Source organism: Dipodomys spectabilis, unplaced genomic scaffold, assembly GCF_019054845.1.
Source record: "Dipodomys spectabilis isolate Male_0828 unplaced genomic scaffold, ASM1905484v1 ptg000125l, whole genome shotgun sequence".
NCBI classification, from domain to species: Eukaryota; Metazoa; Chordata; class Mammalia; order Rodentia; family Heteromyidae; genus Dipodomys; species Dipodomys spectabilis.
Window position 1 is genome coordinate 8,944,145 of NW_024870802.1, and position 18,273 is coordinate 8,962,417.

Consider the following 18,273-nt stretch of genomic DNA (forward strand, 5'->3'; position numbering starts at 1 on the left):
CTCACAACCACAATCATTCACAAGCATATACCGAAGAGCAGCTGTTTTCAACTCTAAGAAATTAGAGAGAAGCTACTTCAAACAAGATGTGTGGACATCTCTCTGCAGGAGAGTGCGTGTAATTATCTGTGCCTTTCAGTGGCTTATTCCACAGCACCATTACATAGTAGCTTGGCATCTGTTCTAAAGTTCTGGAGATGGCAGGAAGTACAAAACAAGGGCCAGAATAAATTCCCTTTTTCATATGTATAGGTTGTACAGTGGGTTTGTTTCAACAACATGAATTCATCCACAATTCATCCATTTAACAGACATTTGGAAATAAGATCCAATGCTGAACCAGAGATGATGGCTTAGGCACATGGAAATAGCAAAGATACTGTCCAGACTTTGCAACTAAATGGATAGAATTAAGGAATACTGGAAGAAAGCCAGCAATGCTAGGGAAAGGTCAGGAGTTTGTTTGAGTAGTACACTGAAGCTTCTGAAACACACATGAGACAATGTCCAATCCACATACATGGATTTAGAGCTTTAGGAGTATTAACTGTATTGGGGTATCTTTAAGGTATTATTTTTTTTTACAACAAAACACACTTGTAAGAGGCTTTCTTTCCATTGCTAAACCCGGAGCAATAGTATATTAAAATTTCACCAAACCACAGGATCATGGTATAATGAAATTTACCTTAGATAATATGCATTCAAACGCTGCCACTTCCCACTGGTGGGTGTGAATAACACCTTATCCTCTTCCATTCCTCATTTCAAACTGTTTTCATCCTTTCATACTCCCTTCCTTCCTTTACTTCTTCCCTCTTTTCTTTCCTCTCCCTCCTCCCTTCCTGTCTTCCTTCCCTCTTTCTTTTCTTTTCATCCTTTTTTCCTTCTTCCTTCCATTCTTCTTCCTTTTTTTGCATAGTCTTCCTATTTAGCCAAAGCTGGCCCCAAAATAACCATCTACCTACCTCTACCTCCCATGTGTAAAGATTATAAACTAAGATTATTAACTAAGATTTTAAGATTATTGTGGTTCACATTGAGCAATCTACATCTTTGCTTACATAATCACTACAAAATTATTACGGTATCTCCTACTTACTTCACAAAGTTATTTGGGGGGAAAAAAAGCTAACTGAATAAAATTTTAGAGAAGACTATTTTAAAACTGTGAAATGTTGAAAAGCACCACCAACAAATGAAATATATACCTGCCAGTATATTTTGATACTTAAGTGTAACAAAGGGAAGTTCCCTGCTGTAGACCACACCAAACTTGTTTCGAATGATGACATGTCATTGAATTCCCTCCAAAATTTGAGTTGAGAAAACACACAATGGGACATGGCCAACCACCAGTCACACAGTGCTTTTTTTTTCACCTTTTGATCCATACTGTAGGCCAGCACCCAGTCTTCTTGCTTGGGATGAAAGAGAAGGCTCTGAATGAAAAAGGTAAGTCGGTACTTCTGATAGGTCGCTCCTTCATCTGAGCTGATCAGGATGCTGCTCTCCATTTCAGGATCACTAAGAAGCATGATCTGAGGACAAAGAAGACAAGGCATAGAATTAACAGAACGGAATACGTACAAGACATTCAGTCACAAACAACATCGAATCATCTGTGCTGGTATATCACAGGCATAAAAATAAGGGTAGCTGGGCCTCTTTATGAAATATTGGTCCCTCTTCACTTTCCAGATTTAGTCTTCATTGCTGAATTGAGAACAAATAAAGGATAAATCTAGGTCTGCATACACAGGAAGCCTTCAGTTCTGGCATTCTGAAAGCATATTATTATGGTCCTTTGACTGTGCCCTGACCTTGTGATTCTTACATCAATCTTTGTCTCTCCATCTCATCTCTCTCTCCATCTCTCTCTCTTTCTCTCTCTTTCTCTCTCTCTCTCTCTCTCTCTCTCTCTCTCTCTCTCTCTCTCTCTCTCTCTCTCTCTCTCTCTCACACACACACACACACACACACACACATACATTTCTTATCACAATTGTAGTAAAGACCATTCTCTCAAATTACATTGCTTTCCAGCCTCCTTTAGTGAATTGATTGATTTTAGTGGATTTTATGACTCTAGTGTCACAGGTATTTTTCAAAGCACATATCCCCAAGCATCCCTAAGCTAAACACTGCTGTGGCAGATTTGTCATCCTCAAGCCAAGTGGACAGAAACCGATGCTGTGAAAAAAGGCTTTTCTTTTATCTGGTTCTTCTTTTCACCTCTTCTAGACACTCAGTAATATTCCTTTCAATATGAGCATTCCTCCACCCTCCATGATGACCTTCTTGCTTCCCTGTTACTCAGTGATGTCTTCTCGATTTTTTTCAGTTGCTTTCCTTTTTGGTTTGTTTATTTCAATTACCATCTTCCTGATGACAACTTGTAAAATGAATTTCCAAGTACCACCTACCTGACTCCATCTCAGTTTCAGACATAAAGACTCAACTAAACAGATCCTCCTGTTTGGATTTCCCATAAACACCTGCAGTAAAAGAGGTCCCTCAGCTCTACCTTAGCCCTTTGGTTCTTGTTTTGTTCCTTGGCTCAGTGAGTATTTCCAAGCAAAGTGGCCATCCTTCATCATTGACTTTCTATAAACTTCATCACTCACTTTCTATAAACTCCATTTCCTGTGCCTAGGCTCTAGGTATTTGCCTCTCAGTAGGTCTTCATGGCTATGGTGATTCCCTTAAGTCTAACCATGAGTATCTCATTGTGTAAGTGTCACTTAGGAGAGGATCACAAAGGTTCAATAGATAGGGATATATGATCATATAAAATAATGTTTATTGAAATGAACTCCAAGAAATAGAAACAAGAGGCTTTAGGTTATTTTACTTTTGTTGGTTTGTTTTTGTTCTCCTTTGTAGCTGTTTTTGATTTCTGTACTTTTTGTCTTATATGAAAGTTTATCTGTTTGGGGAAGGCAAGGAGAGCGCAGAAATGATGGGACAAAGGGTGAATAATGCAGCAGTGATACTCACTGGGTGCTATGGTGAAAATGAATTGTATACCTTGTGGGGGAGGGTGATCAGGAGGGAAAAACTGGGAGAAAATGAGGGAAGAGGTGACACTCACTGGTCAAAAAGAAAAGAACTCATTACCTGACTTATGTAACTATTTCCTCTGTTACATCACCTTTAAAATAACAATAAAAAATAAAATAGAATAAAACATGAGCATAGCTCTACTAGATTACTGTAAAGTACTCTTGCCAATCTCATCAGATTAGCCTTATCCCATTCAATCCATTCTACATACTTTGGCCAAAGCAATCATCCCTATTATGGAAATCTGGTTCTGATCTTCTCCTTCACAAAACCACATTGTGGCTTACTTCCAATATCTAGATATTAAAAAAAAAAGAAACCTTTGAACAGCTTGACAAAAATCTGTCCCTTTCTATTGTTCCCAGCTTCAGCAGTAGTTTAAATCTTTAAACTTTTGTTATCCAACTCGACTCAACTTCGAGTTCCTAGTATCTGTTGAGTGAGTGAATGAACAAGCGAGTTTATTTCCTATTATAGTTTCTTCTGTCTCTGAGTATACTGCTACCAGTTGTTAGGGCTCATATTTTCATCTGCTCAACGTATACTAGTCTCATAAAGTCAACTTTAAAACCAAATGAGGCATTTGAGCTGCTAAGACTCATAGTCCTTTCTGTCTTTTATTTCCACTGCAGCTTCCAAGATAAGTTTACTTTTCTTCTCTCAAATATTTGCTTTGGCTTCATTGAAATAATTCATCATTAGTTATCAGCAAATTTTAAAGCAATGCATTCAGTATAACAATTTTCATTCATGTGTGAATAATCCAAGGCAAAGCTCTTGAATGGGCTCCACACAGACTTGGAAAAGGCCTCTCTTCCCAGGTACCTGGAACGGAGAGGGTGGATGGGTAGAACCACCCAGCTGCCCTTTCGAGGGCCTCAGGGGAGACATCTATGTGCTTGCAGAGTTGGAGAGTGCAGATGCACTGGGTAAGAACAAAGTTCTCATAACCAGCCTTGCCTACTGCCTCTCTTGTACCAACGGGCTCCAAAAATAGGCAATGAAATCATTTCCCCCCAGTACAGAGAAATTTAACTGCTTATTTTATGCAGGTTTAAAAAAGCTTCATGCCTATGATTTTAATTAGAAGATAAGACCAACATCATAAATGGACTTTATTTTATATGCCATGAGTTATAATATACTGAGTAAAGGTTGCAATCAAATACCTTGGGCAATGGGTTCTCTTGCTCAGTTTCTTTCTGGGAGTACATGCAAACGCACGCTCGTGCACGCGCGCACACTCACATACATTTGTATGCACACAGTTGCGTAGGCTGGCACATTAGTCTACACCCAAGTACCACACAGATGTGCATGCACACACACGCAACAGACTCCTCTAACGCAGATGCAATATAGACATGCAAGTATGCACACAAAAACAAATTTTTCTATAATATGGGATATTGACACTGGGTGGTGGCTTACGGAGCTTTTGTTTGTGAGAGTACATCTTTATTGAAACCTTTCTCTGACATTCTCATCAGAAATCCTTTTTATATTCTTTGATATCACTAGCAATGTCTCTGCTTCATCCCTGGTTTTCTGAGAAAAATGAAAGGAAGAAATAGACACCTATATATTCTGGGTTTCCAACCTCTGCTAGATACTTTACCTGATATTTTATTCAAAACTTACACAAGACATGGGAAGTGAACGTGATTACTTGCATTTACAGATAAGAAAACTGAAGCTCAGGGCAGAAGCAATTTGCTATTCCGCCTCTGATTAACTCAAAATCCTCTGGCTACATAAAAACACACATACATCAAAACATACATACAGAATCAGATGTTTTTAAAAGAAGTCCAAAAGTGGGGGGGGGGGGGGGAGAAGCAGATTCAAGAAAGCCTTTGTCTTTCTCTACTCCTTATCTACTATTGACCCAAGGGACACCAAAAATTAAATGAATAAGACTCAAAGGAGGAAATATAATGTTAATTGTTAATGCTACATGAGAAGAAGATGAGGGTACAATATCAAACAAAATGAATGTAAGACCCAAAATGAGCTAAGCCTCTTGGTAAAACATGTCTTACATATTATTGTTGCAAATAACTAAAGAAAAGCATCTCTTACTCATATAATTTTTTGTTAAGCAGGCTTTCCCATTCAAACACCTCTGTTGACAAAGAATTAAAGTAAATGAATGAAGTGGATCAGGCAAGGCAGGAAGTAGTGGGAATCATGTCAAAATGGAAAGTACACATTGTTCCTCAAAATAAGTGCTTAAATATGTCCCACTGCGTTTATCAGGATACTAGACATTTCTTGGTTGGTATGTGACTCCTGGTTCAATTGTCATAGTTTAGATGCACAAAAACAAAGTCATTTACAAGCCTTGCCTTTCAAATTGTATCTGTTGCTATGTATGCATATAATTTATGGGTTGGATGTTCAGATATTTGTAAACTCTGCATGTACTGGATTTTGATGATGTTATTCGGACAGCGATCTCATTAGAGGTGTTTGCTTTGTTTAGCTTGTTATTTTGTTTTTGGTGGTGGTGGTGGTGGTGGCTTGGGTTTTTGGTTTTGCTCTTGCTTTTGTTTCATTTTGCTTTCTTTGTCTAGCTTATTCTGATATAGGATCTTCAGTGGCTATAAGTGTTCTGGAAAGGGAGGAATATTTCACATGCAAGTTAGCAGGATGCTAATGCTATAGATTCTAGATGTAAATGTCTTCAGTGCAAATCCTAAGGCTGCTAATTAAGTATAAACATGAGGAAGTTACTCAATTTTTCCAAGTCTGTTACCTTATCTTTAGAAAAAGGAGATAGTAAATGAACCTCCCTCACAAGACTGAGAAGAACATTAAATGAAGTCAAGATAAAGAGGCTTAGCACAGTGCCAGGTACATGCTTGCTAGTGGCTTACCTACAGTGTACTATATTCATTACCCAGGCTATCAGCCCACTAAAGCCAGAAAAGAGGACAAAAATGTTAGAGACAAACAGGATTTTGGACTAATTGTCTCCTTTCTGACTCCCATCATTCCTGACTTTTGTAGATAAAGTTAATGGAGATGAGGTGTAAAACCCAAAGAGTTACTGTGTAGTAAGGAAGCTATTTTCAGTCCTGCAAGACGAAAATGTTCTAGAGATCTTAGAGCGATGACATGCATGGGATTAACAATACCATATTGTATACTTGGAAATCTGTTACAATGGCCCATCTTGCCAGGCACTGGTGGCTCATGGCTGTAATCCTAGCTGCTCAGGAGACTGAGATCTAAGGATGGCAGTTGGAATCCAGCCTGGATAGGAAAGACCTTGACACGCTTATCTCCAATTAATCTCCAAAAAGCCAGAAGTAGAGCTGTGGCTCAAGTGGTAGAGTGCTAGCCTTGAACAAAAAAGCTTATGGTCAGTGCCCAGGCTCTGAATTCAAGCCCCTGGAGTAGCGCATGCATGCGCATACCTGTACACACACACACACACACACACACACACACACACACACACACACGAAGGTAAAAGTCATGTTTATGTGTATGTATGTTCATCACAATTTAAATAAATAAACTAAGAGACAATGTGACATTTTGTATTTTACATTCATTTATGGACCTTTTGGAATCCTGATACTTCTGGAAGAAAACTACACACTATGATCAAGTGCTTACCCTGCAGAGGGACACTGGTTAACTGTCAACTTGCTCAATACAACTGCTGCTTTGGATGAGCCTTGACTCTTCCCTGGGAGACTCCAGTCCATAATGGCACCAAACATGTCATCACCTTAAGACTGATGATCTCACACTAATGTCCATGGGTTGAGCCATTCGCTATAAATGAATTGTCTGGGTCTCAGGTTAGAGATGAATAGCTTTGGAGTTTACCAGCAAAAACTAGCACAACATTTTCCTGTGTTACTTGAAATACTTCTTGCAGGATGTCACTAGCAGAGTTGAATACCAATGGGCCTGATTTTAATGGTATATGCCAGGACACACGGAAGTCAGGAAGTAGTCAAGGAAGTGCTTAGCTTGTTTGAAACATTTTGTAAGATCATATATATTTCAAAGTAGTCAAAAATAATCTTGGAGAAGCTTGGCACCCATGACTCATGCCTATGATCCTTGCTATTCAGGAGTATGAGATTTCAGGATCTCAATATGTAGCCAGCACAGAAAGAAAGCTCCTTGAGATTCTTACCTCCAATTAATTAGAAAAATCCAGAAGTAGACATGTGGTTCAAGGACTAGAACATTAGCTTTGCACACACACACACACACACACACACACACACACACACACACAAACCCAAAGGAAAACACACTGGCCCTGAGTTCAAGTCCCAGCACCAGCAGAAAAGAAAAAAAAAACAGCCTTGGTCCACAAATCCCTCTAGAATGAACCCTTTCCTGCTGCTACTGAGTCTAGCTATATTATTGATATAAATGTCAATTTATTCTATTACTTATTCTTTGCTTCTCCTTGTTGCAAGCTATCTATCACAATGAGGTGAAAACTAGAGGTTCTCCCAATCTCTGACAGCTCAAAACCCCAGGAAGTCAAGGAAGCAAGCTCTCTCCCAGTACTACGAGGACAGCCTCAGACAGGCCTAAGTACATCTTTTTGCTGAAGAGAAAAAGGAGAGATGCTATAATTCACTGTGTAATTGAGTCCTGATGGTACATCCTTAGCACAGTGAGTGCTCAATAAGAAAAAGCAATAATATCAACAGAGACTTACAAAAAGTATAAAGGAGATGCCAACATAGCTGACCCTAAGCCCATTGATATAATTGATATACTGTTGAATATTGATTTCCACACAAATGGAGTCTGAACAGATAAGGCATTTAATCTCCTTCCTTCTTTCTCCTTGACCTAGCAGTGTCTCTCAGTGTAGGGCAAAGAGGGGCTGTTCCCAGGAGACCTTTTGCAATAAATGCAGACATTTTAAATATCACAACTGGAATCAAAGAACAACTCATTGGCATCTGAGGGAAAAGCCCAGATAAAGCCGCTAAACCGGTGACACTGAACACTGCCCACAGAAAGAATGACCCAACACAGAATGTCAAAAGTCAAAATGAGAAATCCACTGAGAAATCATACATAGCCTACTGTGGGTAAACGACATCTGAATTGTAAGGATAAAATATCAATACATTTAGGCACTCATTCACATGGCCATACATCTAACACCACTTTATAAGTCACTGACTTTGTCAAGACATTGATCCAACCCAACACATTATACTGACCTTATTTCCACTTGTCCCTTGGGATCTAACGCATTATTAATAATAGAGCAAGTTAATTAAAAGTAACAAAAACTAAGAATTCATCAGCATAGCAAATATCTCTATGAAAATTTGGGCCAAAGGACCCATTTTTAAAAGGTACTTCTTTAACGGATGTATATATATAGTCAGACATGGCACACCCATAATTCTAACCACTTGTGAGACTGGGATATAGAAGATCATGTCTCAAAGGCAGCACAGGCTCATATGTGAGACCGCTTAAACCAATTTCTCAGCGTGGTGGCCCACACCTGCCATCCCAGTGGTGTGAGATCAGGTGTATTGTTGTTCTGGAACAGTGTGGGTAGAAAAGTTCAGAAGACTCCATCTCAATGAAAAGAAGCTGAGTAGAGTGGTACATGCCTATCATCCCAGCTCTCATCAGAAGTCTAAAAGAGGCAATCACAGTGCAGGTTCATGCCTAAGCAAGAAGATCTTGTCTCAAAAATAGCCAGTGTACAAAAAGTACTTGGAATGTGGTTTAACAGTAGATCACCTGCCTAACCAGCTCAAATCCCAGAACCGCCAAAATATAAAAGAATCTATAAAAATGACAAAGTAACGCAAGCAAAGATGTTCAACATCATTAGACAAATATAAATCCACAGCACAATCAAATATTACCAGTAACTATTTTTTAGAGGGAGAAATGTATTGGGGCACAACATCTGAAGCTTTACACTCATAACCAAACACCCTTCCTTGGAAACACACCAGCAACCTGTTTTCCTTTAGTTGCTTTTCCAATGGGGCCTCACTGGTTGTCTAGGGCTATCCTGGGACCATGATCCACTTACAGACACTTCCTATGTAGCAGGGATTACAGACATGAGCCACTGTGTCCAACCTCACCTATGATTCTTATTATTAAATTTAATAGCAAGAGTTAGCAAGGATCTAGAGAAATGAGAATGGTTCTGCCTGTTGCTAGGAAGAAGAAATAGTGAAAATGCAATGGAATTCATTATGGTGGCTCATGAAGTAGATAAAATAGAATTACTATATGTTTCAACAATTCTACTTCTGGTTATTTATCCAAACAAACTGAAAGCAGGTATTCAAAGAAATGTCAGTACACTCTCAACAGCATTATTTACCAAGGTGAAAAGAAAAGCCCAAGTGCCCCCTCACTGGTTGAATGTGAAAATGCTTGCAATAGAATACTATTCAACTACACCAAATGAGGATATTCTGAAGTGTGCTACCACACAGATGAACTATGGGGGTATAGCACAACCGGATCGTGCCAGCCACTTTAAACAGAGACCTACCAGGTGATCCTCATTATAGCCGCTACCCATTGTTGTTCATCCATACAGACAAAAAGCACAGTGATGATTGACAGGGCTTGGTAAAGGGACGGATGAAGAGATATTTTCAGTAGGCTTAGAGTTTAGTTTTTGCCAGGTGAAGAGAATACTGGAAAGGGAAGAGATGTGCGTACTCTCAAAAGTCACCAAAAATGGTTACATTACTAAACATTTTAGAAAGCATGAAAATAAAAACTCAAACTTAGACATAGTACTGGAGATAAAAATTACTGACTGAGGAAATTGTCAAAATAGTCAAAACCACAAAACACATTCCTTCATCTGACCAGTATTAACCAAGTCTTCACTATGTGTCATTCTCTTTTCTGAACTCTTGGATGAGATCAATAACCAAAACAGATGTGATAATATTCTTGGAAAAAATTATGTTAAAAGTGAAGTAAGTCACCCTCAGAGTCAAAGAGCACGTGTTTTCTCTCATATGTGGACATTTAGGTCCAAATTTGAAATATATGAAAACATATACAGACCATATATACATAAACATAGTAACTAAAGGCTGGGATATGCAGCAGAGGATTGCAGTGGCAAGCTCCTCTGAAAAACCAAATTGCAGTTCAATAAAATGAAGACCAGGCAGTTGAAATTTTGTTTTCCCAGAGGAGGTGTTTTCTCTTCTAGGGGAGGGAAGGCAAGGTAATGGAGAGAAAGGGTAGGCAGATACAGTCATAATATTCAATGTATATATGTGAAAATGTACTCAAGTAACTTGAGGACGTAAGTGGGATTTGGGAGAGATGAGAAAGAATGATAAATTGGGTGACTTTTATCAACATGCATTGTACTCATACATAAATGGACATGTTGAATTAGAAACCCTTTGTACAACTAAGGATTATAATTAACAAAATAGAATGAGAATCTCCTCCTCCATCATGAAGGAAGAATAAAAAATAAACAAAACATGAGAGCACACAAGTATGTAGTGTATCAGATGGTGGTGTCTTTGGAATAAAAGGCAGCAAGAAAGGGAACAGGAAGCTCTGGAAGATTCTGGAGGAGGCGCTGTGATTTAAAGTGGGACTTCATTGGAAACACTTGTTTTCATGAGGCAATGTTTGAAAAGAGATGTAGGAGTCCAGTGGACTGGAACAGAGAGAACAAAGTAGAGGGTGGGAAGCAAGGTTAGAGAGCGAGTAAAGGTCCTTTATTATTATGAGGAATTGTTTTACCCAGTGATTTGGAAAACATCCGATATACACATAATGAGCAAGGCACTGGTAGACTACAGCACACACTTCCGTTAGTTCACTCTGGCTGCCATGTTGAATAGAGCACAATGGAAGGAGGGGAATAGTGGGGAAAGGATGGAAAAGACCAGGAGGAGGTCACCAGAATGCTCAGTCTGATGGTCCCACTGAAATGGGTTGCTACGGTGCTGAGTGCAAGTCCATTTCTGGGGTCTATATGGAAGGAAAAACCAAAAGTATCCACAGATAAATGATGGGTATAGTGCCAGAGAATATAAGACACCTCATTAAAAATTGTGCTTCTGTTAGAACAATTAAGAAATTATTAGAAGAATAACAGAGATTGGTAGATTTGGGGTCTGAGTAATGGGAAAACTATGGAATGAGCACTTACGACACAGAAAAACCATGAGCCAAGATGAATGGGCACTTTGTCCTTGAGGTATCACCTTGATATGCCCAAAACACTCCAGTGGAGTGTTTTGTCTCCAGTGGAGACACTGGGGCTTAGAAACAGAGTTCACCTTCAAAATGTTTTTGCTTTCATGCGATTGTTTCTAACACATTTATAAGATTATTTCTTTGTTGCTTTGTATGTCCCTCCTCCACAGCATAACCCCTGCTTTCACTGTATTTGATGTTGGTATAATTTGTGGAGGGGAAGGGCAAAAAACCAATTGTTTAAATAGGGATTGTTAAATAGGGATACAGGTGGACCCATTGCAACAATGAGATGTACAAGTCGTTATGTCGAAAAACGAACTTTATAACTTTGGTGGGGGAGGTGGGGTAAGGGGGGTGGGGGGAGAGATGGAAAGGGATGGGAAAGGGAAACAAAGGAGGAGGCAACAATGCTTGATAAGAAATGTACTCATTACCTTGCCCATGTAATTGTAACCCCTTTGTACGGTATTTTAAAAAAAAAAAACATTAAAAAACTAGAGATGCTTAATTTATTTAAAAAAATTATCATAAAATATATAAACAGAAAAGGCATTATGTATATATGGTTCAATACTATTTATGAGATAGAACTTAAAAGTGCAGTTTCCAGCTTTAAGGGAGTCTTGGAACATTTCTCTCTCAGGTAAAAGGGAATCACTACTAAGAAAAGACCATTCCTTACGACGCTAATAACCACAGTAAAGGTGGTGGAGTGAAGTAGTCAGATGGCCTGTGCTCACCCAAGTATGAAATTGCATAATCACTCTGGAAATCAAGTGGCAATCAGGAACAACATAAGTATTCCTACCTTTGATATTGCAAATTTTGATTCAGGAATCTGTCCAAGGAACCCATCAACAAAAGATTTAGGCACCTGTATGTCTATCTCCTGTTGCTTATCATACAAAATTAGAAATAGCCCAAATATTTGATCTCAGAATGATTAAGTAGGGTAGACTAAATCCATTTGATGGATGCAGCTATTAAGCATGAGTTGTAATGTGTAAAAAATAATTACATGGAAGTGGAACTGTGACTGAAGTGGTAGAGCACCAGTCTTAAGCCAAAAAGCTAAAGGACAGTACCCAGGCCCTGAAGTCAAGCCCCAGGCCTGGAATTAAACAAATAAAATATAAGTATATGTTTGAACAGTGCATTAGAAGCAGGCTAGAAATACATAAAACTGCTTCGGTTTTATTAAAATCACTTATATTTCATGATAATTTATATGTATAAATAACTAAAAGAAAAAGCACACTTGTTAACAGTGATTACTTCTGAGAGGCAAGAATGTAATTTATTTTTTCATTTTCTTCTCTATGTTTTTTTTTACTTTTTTCCAAATATGATGGATCAGCACACAGAAATAGTCTGTGTATGTGTGCATGCATGCACGCACACACACACACACACACACACACACACACACACACACACACACACACAGATGGGTGTGCTTGCTGCCCTCCGGCTGTTCTTTTCCACACAACCAAGCAATACTTTTTCCAAAGCTATGTGCTTATCTTGTCTTTCTTGATTTTGCTAATTTCACTGCCCTATGGAGAGCCCAGTCCTACTTAAGCTTCCATTCAGTTTCCTCTCTTCCGTGAAACTCCCAAATGCTCCACTGAATATTTTTTTTCTTGAGGGTGCTGGTATTGGGTTTGAACTCAGGGCCTTATGTTTTTACTTGGATTATTCCCTTCAAGCACTCTACCACTTGAGCCATACCTCCATCTGTGGCTTTTTGCTGGATAATTGGTGATAAGACTCTCATGGACTCATCTGCCTGTGTTGGCTTTGAACTGTGGTGCTCTGAGATTTGAAGATCTGAGAATCCTGAGTAGCTAGAATTTATAGGCATGAGCCACCAGCACCTGACTTTCAATAGTAATTTTTATGTGTGTGTATATATATATATATATATATATTAACTTGTCAGTGGATTTATAGATTTTAAATATTGGTTATTTAATGTTTCACCTGTACTTGTCTCACTTTCCCACTAGGAAGAGAAGTTCCCTAAAGGTAGGGAACTGTGGTTAAATCACATCCTCCAGACTTCTTTGCTGTTCTGAATGACACATACATAGTAACTTATCCAATGTATGACCAAGTGAAGGCCACTCCAGGTTTTCTCAGTCTGCTGAATCTGGTTCCCTGTCCTGGACAGGGAAATAAGAGCAGAGAACAAAACCTTAACCAGGAGCACTGCCCCTCTGCCTCTCTGGTTCAGTACCAGCTCCATGCTAAGTAATGTCAAATGTCACTCATGGTAGAACTTGCCACCTCCCATTCCTCTGTGTGTGTATGTGTGTGTGTGTGTCTTTACTGAGGTATTTTTCCGCTCAAATCTGGAGCTGTTCCACTTGAGCCATACTTCCTCTTCTGGCTTTTTTCCCTAGTTGTTGATGAAAGACTCATAGATGTTTCTTCCCAAGCTAACTTCAAACCTTAATCCTTAGATCTCACCCTCCAGAGTAACTGGCATTTACAGGTGTGAGCCAGCAGCAGCACCCACGGCTCCCTTTCCCCATTCCTTTTTTTTTAGTGCTACAATTGTCTAGCAAGCACAAGTACCTGGATGTAATTCCCAGTAACATACACATGCGTGAGCGCGCGCATGCACATACACACCACACATACACACACACACACACACACACACACACACACACACACACACACACACACACGCACACACAGAGTTAATATAGATATGCTTGATAAATTCCTGGTCATATTAACTTTTAGCAAGAAGAACAAGATGGTTATTTCCAATATTTTTTAAAAGCAAGTCTAGCCTTGAGAGAGAAGTAAACATAAATTACATAATTCTTTTTCTAGATGCAGGATACAGGACTGGGTTGGAAGTAATTTTGCTTGGTTTTTGATGTTTGCTGGTGGCTTGATTTGGGGCTTTTGTCTGCTTGTTACATTTTTTTTTACTTCACAATAAAGGAAGGTTCAAGCCCAGATGTGTGCTCCTGAGATTCCAAGGAGGATCAGAGACACAAATGAGTGTGTTGCTTGGCCCATCTTTGTCTTAGGCATAGGTCTGTCGAAGGGTTTGGCTTTGAGAAACAACTGATCAGTGGGATCAAGTTCATCCAAGGTGTCTGCTGTTTGAAGTATCCAAGTTGCTACAGTACTGTGTATGTCTAGGGCCACAGTGTGCATCCCAAGGTAGCAGCACTACTTAAAAGCTTAAAATCCAAAAGTCAATAACAAGATGAACAAGATAAAGAAAAAATTGCTCACTAGCATGTCTATTATGTACCACAAAACAAACCTAATTTCTAAGCATCTTGTTAAAGCTGTGTGGGAGGCAGATCCTGAAAAGATTCAGGCACACAAGAGATGCTAAGCGGAAATTAATTGCACCATAGTCATTATAACTAATTTAAGAATTGCAGATTGTCACTGATACAAGACTTATTTAGTGTGCTATCTTTAGCCATTCATCTAGTGAATATAAGAAAACAAAAGGACGACAGTTTTCATAAGGTCACAGTTAACTTATTCTTCCTCACTTGGATCTTAAATTCTTCTACGAGAGACCTCCAACTTAAGCTATTTTCAAGGACCTAACTAGATATTTGGGAAAGATCATTATACTTGAGAAGCAAGATAACATGCTTAAGACAAGCATCCTAACCTTAGGCTGATCAGAGGGAGAATAATCAAGGGAGTACATGTGCGGGGGACAGGCTGTCTCCTTCTCTTGTTGAAAGAGCTTGTGCAGTGAAAAGTTTGATTAGGGCTGGTAACAAGGTCACTGTGTTCTGGGGGCATGACCATGAGAACATGCCTTAGAATGAAACTTGGTGATTGCCAACATGTCTGAGGGGAGAGGGTCAGGTCCCACCCAGCGAAATGCTGATGTGGTGAACTCAGTACCACTGCATCACCTCTTCAGACCAATGGTCCATACAAGATACCGGACTGTGTTGACTAATACCTTGCAGTCCCTTTTCCAATCCAGGATCTGTCCCCACTAAAGAACTTGTGTTGTTTTATTCTTCCATGGGGTAAACATGAAGTCCCAGAAAATGACAATGAAAGGAAGGCAGACTATGTAAGGCTCTGGGAGGACATCTGTGGCACTGGGTAGGTCTGTGCTCTCCGCCCATAGCTTAAGACACCTGCCTAGCACACTTTCACCCACAGGTCAAGTTAAATAAAGCAAGAGGCTTTAAGTTGCCTTGAATATTCATGTGTCTCCAAGTTCTTCCACAGCTCTCCTCTTCTGGACCCTACTCTACTCTGTGAGGAAGGCCAGGCAGGCCTCACTAGCCCTAGTTTCTTGGGAATACTATTACAGAATACCATGGCTTAGCAACAGCAGGCATTTACTTCTCATGGTTCTGGAAGTAGGAGATAAATCCCAAATCCAGGCGTGAGAGGGCTGTCTGGGGCACCCCATGGGAGGGGGTTACCATGTTGGTGACCCAGTCCCGTCCCAGTACTCTCACACTGGGGATAGGAGTCACAATACAGATGGAAAGGACACGAACATTGAGTTCCTATTGTTGTTATGATTAAGTACCACAAATTTCGTGGCTTAAAGAAATTAATTCATGATCCTGTATATAGGGAAGTTAGAGGCTCCAAGTGGGTTTTACCCAGCTAATAAAATCGAGGTGAGGTGTTCACAGAGCTGTTTCCTTTCTGAATATTCTAGGGCACAACTCTTGTTCTTGTCTTCCCAGCTCCTGACCCTTCTATCTCCAAATCAAGGCATAGCTAGCACAGTCTTTGCCAGACCACACCCTCTTCTGCTTATTCCCTCCTTATTCCCTCCCCTTAGGAAACCTTTTGATTACAGATTGTCCCTCTTGATAATCCAGGGTGTGCTCCTAAATTTAAGGTCGTCGGATTAACAATATGAATTCCAACCAGGGCCTGATTTCCTCCTTGCCTTGTAATGTAACATACTTACAAGGCCTGGGATGACACTTAATTTTGGGGAGGTCACGATTCTTCCTCTTCTACCCTCATTCTGCAGGTCAGGAAATATGGAGACTGATGGCTGGAGGCTCCAATTGGCTAGCAAGTGTTCCAAGGATATCTCAGACTCAGAACTTTGCCTCCCAAGCTGGGTGTTTTAGCCTTCTTGCTGTGCTTTGTATTTGGCAAAGGAGAAAGAGAGGGGACCACAGCAAGCATTCATAGGGGCAAAGGGAGGAGGAAGAGGATGGTCTTTACCCCTCGGCCTGTGGGGGTTCAGTCCTGCTCCGTCACTGTCCTCTTGTTTGTATGGAATCATCTTTTTGGTGGCAAATTTGGCCCCATCCTCCCAGAACAAAAGAGTCTGTGTGTATTTTCTTCATGGTGTGTGTTTAAAGTGTTTTTATTGTTTGGTTTTACCTCCTCTCTTTCTCAACATGAAGCAGAAGGGGAGGGCACAGAGAGGTAGCAATTTTGCCAGGCAGGTACTCTCTATAATGATCTGTCATCCCATGCCAGGTGGTCCCCAGACAGGCAGGGAAGGGAAAACCACAATAACAGTAATAAACAGAGAAAAGGACCTTCCAGGTAACAACTTAATAAGGAGCCCCAGCTGCTTCCACCAGGGAGGGTAGAAAGAGGCAGGGAAGGAAAGACCAAAGAGATGCCCAAAGATGGAAATGTCCAAACCTTACAGACTGATCATTTCCCCCAGTGAGGGCTCTAAATCTGTGCATCTGTATGTGTGTGTGTGTGTGTGTGTGTGTGTACAAAGAAAAGAAAAACCACCACACCCACCCTTGCCAACATTTTGTTGTTGTTAAGGACAGAGCAGCGCATTTGTCAAAAGGTCCAACTGCCTCTGCTTATTCTAGTACTGCACAAAAGATCCACCCCTATGGTGATTTAGATTAATCACTTCTCATTAAGAGCCAATAAACACGGCACACTCAGAGTGCTCTGTGCTGCCACAGCCCACTGTCACCACGTATAATTGCCGAAAGGGAAGGCAGAAGCACACCAGAGAGTTGTCAAATGTAATTTATAAGGTTTTAAGATCTAATCATTTTCTATAATATTAGATTAAATGACAGTCTGTATTAAAGAGGAAATTACATTTCACCTGGCTTCCTTCCCTCTCCCTCTCACCCTTCCCTAACTAGGGTTTTCAAAAAGCTCTAATCCCATAGGAAAGAGACAGAAAATGTCCTGGACAATGTACTTGAGGAGACAGATTGAACCTGTCTGAGTCAGCCCTCCCCTTCCTCCAAAAGAGCTGCCATCCTCACCTGGTCTCACAGAATCTCAGCATCCTTGTCTTCAGAATCCAACATACATTACTTTTGCAGTTCAAGACCATGTTAAGCCATGTGGTCCTTCATATACCCTTATGATTAACTGCAGTTTCATACTATGATGAGAACCAGGCACCATAGTCAGAACCATGAATAAGGCAATATTTAAAACTCACCTCTTCCATTGATTAGCTTCTTGACTTCAGGGCTTCAGTTTTCCTCAACTGTAAAGTTAAAAAATAATACCTTCTACTACTGCCACCAGGGTGGACTGCAAGGAGCATAAAAGAAAGAGCAAGAGTGTTTGAAAATGCCTGATACCAGGCCACATCCACACATTCACATGTGAATGTGGGGGCTTTGCTTTCTCTTCTATGCCTCATGGTGCTTCAGCACAGTTATTCGCAATTGACATGCGGACAAAATGTAGTGTATTGGGTTACATATTAATGAGAGATGAGATACATAATATAAGAATGAAAGGATTAAGATGGCTAAGCATCAGTGGCCCATGCCTGCAATCTCTACTATTCAAGAGGCTGAGATTGGAGGAATGTAGCTCGATGCCAGTCAGGGCAGGAAAAGTCCCTGAGACCCTTATCTCCAATTAACCACAAGTACCAGAAGTGGTACTGTGGCTTAAGGGTTAAGAGTGCCAGTTTTGAGTGAAAAGGCTCAGGGATAATACCCAAACCCTGAGTTCAAGTCCTAGTACAAGCATTAAAAATGTAAGTGAAGA

The 18,273-nt window shown here is 40.1% G+C and overlaps 1 protein-coding gene across 1 annotated transcript in view; it reads right to left on the reverse strand.

Annotated features, from left to right (window-relative positions):
• The window catches only part of Sorcs3 (sortilin related VPS10 domain containing receptor 3), a 581,112-nt gene that overhangs the window by 274,575 nt on the left and 288,264 nt on the right, over nucleotides 1-18,273 (reverse strand). Inside the window, exon 4 of the mRNA XM_042689442.1 lies at nucleotides 1,383-1,541. Within this exon, the coding sequence (XP_042545376.1) occupies nucleotides 1,383-1,541 (159 nt within the window). The remainder of the gene's footprint in view (nucleotides 1-1,382; nucleotides 1,542-18,273) is intronic.